Raw genomic sequence first — 5,898 nt, 5'->3', positions numbered from 1 at the left:
GTCGTAAAATCTCGCCCAGGCCGTTAGTAACCCTTAAATCGGTACTATATCGCATGTGGAAGAATTTAAATCCGCGCCATTGGATGTTATTGATGGAATTTGATGGATTTTTGAAGGCATTTGCAAAGCAATAGTTTGGCCTAGGACATTCTTTATTTTGTTTGTAAAAAAATCAATGAAATAATGAAATCTATTGTCAATTTGTATTTGTAACTTTAAATTGATTTCAAAATGGCCGATTTATTAATACATTCTGACAGTTTGTTTTAATGCAAATAAATAATAGAACTTTACTTGAATGTTTCGATGAATTTTAGGAAATGAATTCCGTATATCTTATTTTGATGGCAATAATTAATGGTCGTGTATATTTGAGGTGCTCTAAAATTTAGAGCATAGACGTTAGTTTGTAAAAAGACAGAGAGTTCAGTGATCACTTAGTTTAGTTTAAGTATATAAATACATAGTGTACATATCATGACGTTTTTGTAAAGGCTTCGGCCGCGGTTTTTTGTAAAAAACTATGTACAATCGTAGAAATAAAGGGCGGTGTCGCACGCATTTAAGGTTATATAATTTTTTTTTATTTAACATTTATGTTAAGGTTTAAAGTACATAAAGAATTTATGTGTCCAGAAGGACATTGCGGTGCAATTGGATTTTATTTTAGATCTGACGTATTTAGTATGTAATATCTCAGCTCCATTATCTAAAGCAGGGCCAAAAATAAGTCACATTTGATTTTCATCGATATTTAGACAATCATGAATATTTTTTTTCAAATATTTACATGTTACTGATAAGTCAATGACAACTTTTTCTATTTATATTTAAAAAAATCAAACAAAAACATCTATTTTACATCATCACCAGCTCGCTATACGTCCCCACCGAGGGGCTCGGAGCCTACCCCAAGTAAGGGTGACTAGGCCTTAGTCAACCACGCTGGCCAAGTGCGGGTTGGTTGACTTCACACATATCTTTTAATTTCTTCGCCGATATGTGCTATTTTACATAGCAGAGTTTTATTCTCATTTTTAAAGCCTGTATCGATTTTTTTAATTAATCGATTTTTTAAGTTTATTTCACTATCGAGGTAGTATCGATATATGAAATGTGGCTTATTGTCTTGTACATAATTTCATTAGAATTCGACCTATGTATATATGTTTTTTCGCATCCCGTTTGGATGCATTTAATGTATTATGTGCCTTGTGTCCTTTGACACCTTCTTATATTTTAAAAATTGTGAGGGAATTTTACTGTTATTGAACTTGTGTGTTATGTAACGTTGAAGCAATAAAATGTTCCAATTAAATAATTAAATCTGGCAATATGGAATTTGTCCAATCAGATGTGAATACAGTCAGAAACCCTCAACATTATTTGTTTTCGTCTAGTCTGGAAAAGGTCCTATGTAGTTGTCTCCTTAAAAAGTCTATAAGAAATAAAAGTAATTTTTAATTTTTAGCACAAACTAAATATACGAAATCTTTAAGTTTCAGAGTATATATTGGTCAACAACTGCATAGTATCTTAGAGAATTTATTAAAATTATGTTTGTGTCAAGTCTTTTCACCCAAAGTCAATTTTTGACAACTGACAGCTGTCATAGTACTAAACTTTAGATTAAATCAGTACTTTCAATAGATTTATTACAAAATATTGTTATTATTGCATGGTTAATATTGTTATTAGACTGTTAAAAAAATGAAATAAAATTTATAAATAAAGAATTGACATAATATATGTAAATCTTATGAAATGGTCAATAAGGCACAAAGCAAAAAAAATATGGCCTAATTTATTTCCAACTTTTTTTATTATAATACCTTAAAATTTATTTTGACACATGTCAACATGACAGCTGTCAGTTGTCAGCCATGTGCGTCGAACGCGACGCGACGCCTGCAGTATTAGGACGTGACGTCAGATGTCTCTGACGTCAGCTGTGTTGTCTCGGTTTCCGCAAGTCAAGGGATGCAACTTCGCCATCTACTTATTTTGTAAATAAATGTGGATATATCTATAATTTTTTATATTAAATGAGAATATACATATTATAACCATGCCGGTGTATTTATTTCAAAATAACACCCCTCTTAGATAAGTATTTCTTAAATACTTCTGATTTCACGGATGCTATAAAAATTAAACACTTAGGGCTCGTTCTGCCAAATTGTAAATTGATCACAATCCAACGTGTAAAACACGTGATGGAAATATCAGATTTTGTTCTCTTATGACAGTGACGTCATTTTTAAGCTATCTGAATCGGCTAACAGTGGTGGGTTTTTAAAGTCGTTAACTACTAGACTTATGATTTAGAAAGAAAACTTCACTAAGGTTTTGATTAAGCATTAAATTGATGTTTGTTAGAGTTTGTAGCCTAAACGGTTTAGCGAATCTCAATGAAAGGCATAGACGTATAGGATAGTCTGAAAAAACACATAGGCCACTTTTTTTTAATTCCACGCGGACGGAGTCGCAGGCCAAAGTTAGTTTACTATTTTGTGATAATTTCCTGCATTAGGAATTAATCGGAAAATAAACAAAAAAGCGAAATTCCAAAATTTATTGTAACTTTAATCTATTTTACGCTTCAATCATAAATCAAACTGTGGTCGGTTATTGATGCAGTGTTTGGTTTCCCGAAAGCAATTCATGCGCGACATATAAATTAAAATTCTGCCAAAAATGACCTCGTCTGTGTAACTGTGTCCGATGTTTACACGCGTTTTTAATCGGCTCACGTAAAAAAAAGAGAATTAACGATTAACAACCTTTTTATTAAAAAAATAAAAAAAGTTGTTGAAAAATTCTATCAAATTGTTTTCATTATTTAATCAGAATTTCTAATGACAGCTAACTTAAATTATAGGTTATATTGTACAATAATTTACTACATTCCTCTTCATATTTTAAGGTAAAATGTTACTATATCTTTCAAGGTAGACGTAGAGCAGTTAACAAGATAGTTTAATTTCCGCAATGTCGTTTGGAGCGTGCAGTACGTCAAGGGTGGAACAGAGTAACGTTTGGGTTAGCTCATTTAGAACAACGAATGAGGCTTGTAACGGACCCCTTGCAATTACACGAAGCCTTCCGGTTATACATATAAATGGATACGGAGTTACACGATGCTGGGGTTAAAATTTATCTCTACTTTTTACCCCTACATAATATTAAAGAAAGTCTTATAAAACGTTATTTAATAGTTTCCGAATTGTTAATAAATGTTAAATACAATTTTTAAATTAAAATAAATAAGATAGTGCGTTTTAGATTAGTATGCGTCTCAAACAAAAGCGTGTAACTGCATTTCGTGTGGTTTTCCGGCAGTTGGTACTGCTATTGTGCTGCACACGCTTGTAGTAATTTCCCTCGGGGCCGGGACTCGCCGAACAATGGGAGACAACGTGAATTATTGACTGTTATTTATTTTGGAAGCAATTCGTGGTCTTTTAAATCGTTTAATACAATTTGCACTCGGAGTAAATTTAAAACATTGTAAAATACAATACATATAAGATAATGAAATTGATATATTTTCAACAATATAAAAATTGTTTATGTGATCATACTAGTATTACAAATTCAAAAGTTTAGATCTATGGATGTTTGTTAGGATACGTAGACTAAACAGCTGAACGGATTTTGATGAAATTTGGGATGTAGATGAAAACATAGGCAACATACTTTTGTTTTTTTAATTACACGCGGACGGATTCTCATTCGAAAGTTAGTTCTTAGTTATATAATTATCTCTATTTCTAGTAAGCAAATTGATAAAAAAAAATTGTATCATCTCCTGTGACCCTTCGCGCCTCCAATTCTCATTATGTAAAACAATTTTATAGTACATACAAAAAACTCGACCCTGTCGTATGAACCGAAGTCATTTCCCTCAGGGCAAATCTACTCAAACCGGGACTATCACTTTCAATTTTTACTTGTAACCTTAAGCCCGGATTTGGTCGCCCTAGATAAACATATTTTTTTAGTTTTTTTTTGTTCCAAGCTCAGCCAATTCGAAGATCAGATCATTGAGATTAAGAACGAAACTATTATTTAAAGATTGCGTCTACGCCATTTACCTATACTAATATTATAAAGAGGAAAGGTTTGTATTTTTGTATGTATTGAAGTAACTTAAAAATTACGTGGTTAATTTTAAAATTCTCCCACCGTTAGAATTGTAATTTATCTACGAGTAACATAGGCTATATCTTGTATATTTTTTTAATTTCACGGGGATCAAGTTGCGAGCAACAGCTGCTTTTTATATATTTTTATAGAAATGAAATGTACTTTAACATCGTGGATATAAGTTTATGATTTTATAGTTTTTTTTTTATATTTTAAAGGAACATTCGAGTTCAATAATCTTTCACATTGATAAATGTGAAGTAATTCGGTACAACAACTACAATAGTTTGTGGGAATTCTATACACCGGCTGCAGTCAACTGTAAATAAAACAGTTTGTGTTAACAGCATATTAAATATCAGCCAGACCCAAAACTTGTCTTAACTTTGGCAATTTTATTCGCATTTATTTTTTACCCATAGATTACAGTTTATGACTGAGAGAGGAATTTACGTTTTACTAGTTTTCCGCGACTCCGTTTGCGTGGAATTAAAATAACAAAAGAATGTGATCTTTTAGACTATCCCCTATAGGGGATATATGTATGCCAAATTTAATCGTGATCCGTTCAGCAGTTTAGGCTACAAACTCTAACAAACATACATCTAAACTTTCGCATTTATAATGTTAGCAAAATACAATTTTTAATATCAGATAGACACAATAAATATACAAGTATTTAAATAAATAGGGGATGAAATAAGACGGTAATAAAATAAGATTATCGTGATCAAACGTTTGTTTTTATTTCGATTTCCATTCGTCTTGATGAATTGGTTTCGAAGTCGGCTTCGGACGTTCGTGATAAATGAATTTTGTATTCAATTACAAATGACCAATTGATGTACTTTTTCTTTCAGTTTATTGGACTTTATACTAAATGACGACACGTACGAATTTTATTAGGAACTTTAGTACTGACTTAAGCTAAGCTTAGGTAACTTTATTGACATTCTTTACATTAATAATTAAATTGTTAAAACGAATAATAATGTCACAGTTTATAGCCTAAACTGCTGAACGGATCTCGATGAAATTTGGTACAGATGTAGAGTATTGCCTGGTAGAACACATAGGCTACTTACTATATTTTTATTCTACGCGGAATCGCTGATGAAAGCTTGTATTTACGTATTTTTTTCGCCCGCTCCGAGAAACGGTAACAAGCCGAGATTCAAGTTTGACGAATGAACTTTGTATTAAATTACCTGCTACAGAGAAACTCTCTCATTTCAATGGAATAATGAAATGAGCTCGCATGGTTTTTTTACTTTTTAAAATATTAATGTTAGATGGAGTTTGATAATAAAAATGCCATATTTAAAAAAAATAATTTATACTTTTAGGAACTAAAGTTAAATGTACAGCTCGATATAAACTATGCAATATTAATAATAATATTATCCTTTTCCAAGTTTTTTTTTTTATCTGATAGCACTGGGCTGGGATATATGTTACCAGTACGATGTCAGTATGAAAACATTAAACCCATAAAAGGAGCATACTCTTATCTTTGTGGAATGTTTTCTTTAAACGAAACAGTTTACATTTTCAAAACCATTATACGTCTAGCGCGCACTTTCTATCACAGAATTGCAATATAAAATGATATTTATTTATTAAATACACCTAAAATACCTACAACTAAATAGCTAAGCACTTTATGAACTTAATAATCTGTTAGAAACGAACAGTTCAGCTCGCGTTTTGCAGCACGAAGTAGTAAGGTGGCTGTAGCTTGTTGACGCT

General features: G+C 31.6%; 1 protein-coding gene across 1 annotated transcript in view; it reads left to right on the top strand.

Moving 5' to 3' along the window:
* Positions 1–4,075, top strand: part of LOC106099943 — an 11,608-nt gene extending 7,533 nt beyond the window's left edge. Inside the window, exon 5 of the mRNA XM_013278636.1 lies at positions 4,022–4,075. Within this exon, the coding sequence (XP_013134090.1) occupies positions 4,022–4,075 (54 nt within the window). The remainder of the gene's footprint in view (positions 1–4,021) is intronic.
* Positions 4,076–5,898: the final 1,823 nt, after the last annotated feature.

Source organism: Papilio polytes, unplaced genomic scaffold, assembly GCF_000836215.1.
Source record: "Papilio polytes unplaced genomic scaffold, Ppol_1.0 DF824091.1, whole genome shotgun sequence".
Lineage (NCBI taxonomy): Eukaryota > Metazoa > Arthropoda > Insecta > Lepidoptera > Papilionidae > Papilio > Papilio polytes.
Note: the sequence above shows the minus strand (reverse complement) of the source record. Positions and strands in the feature narration are given on the sequence as shown.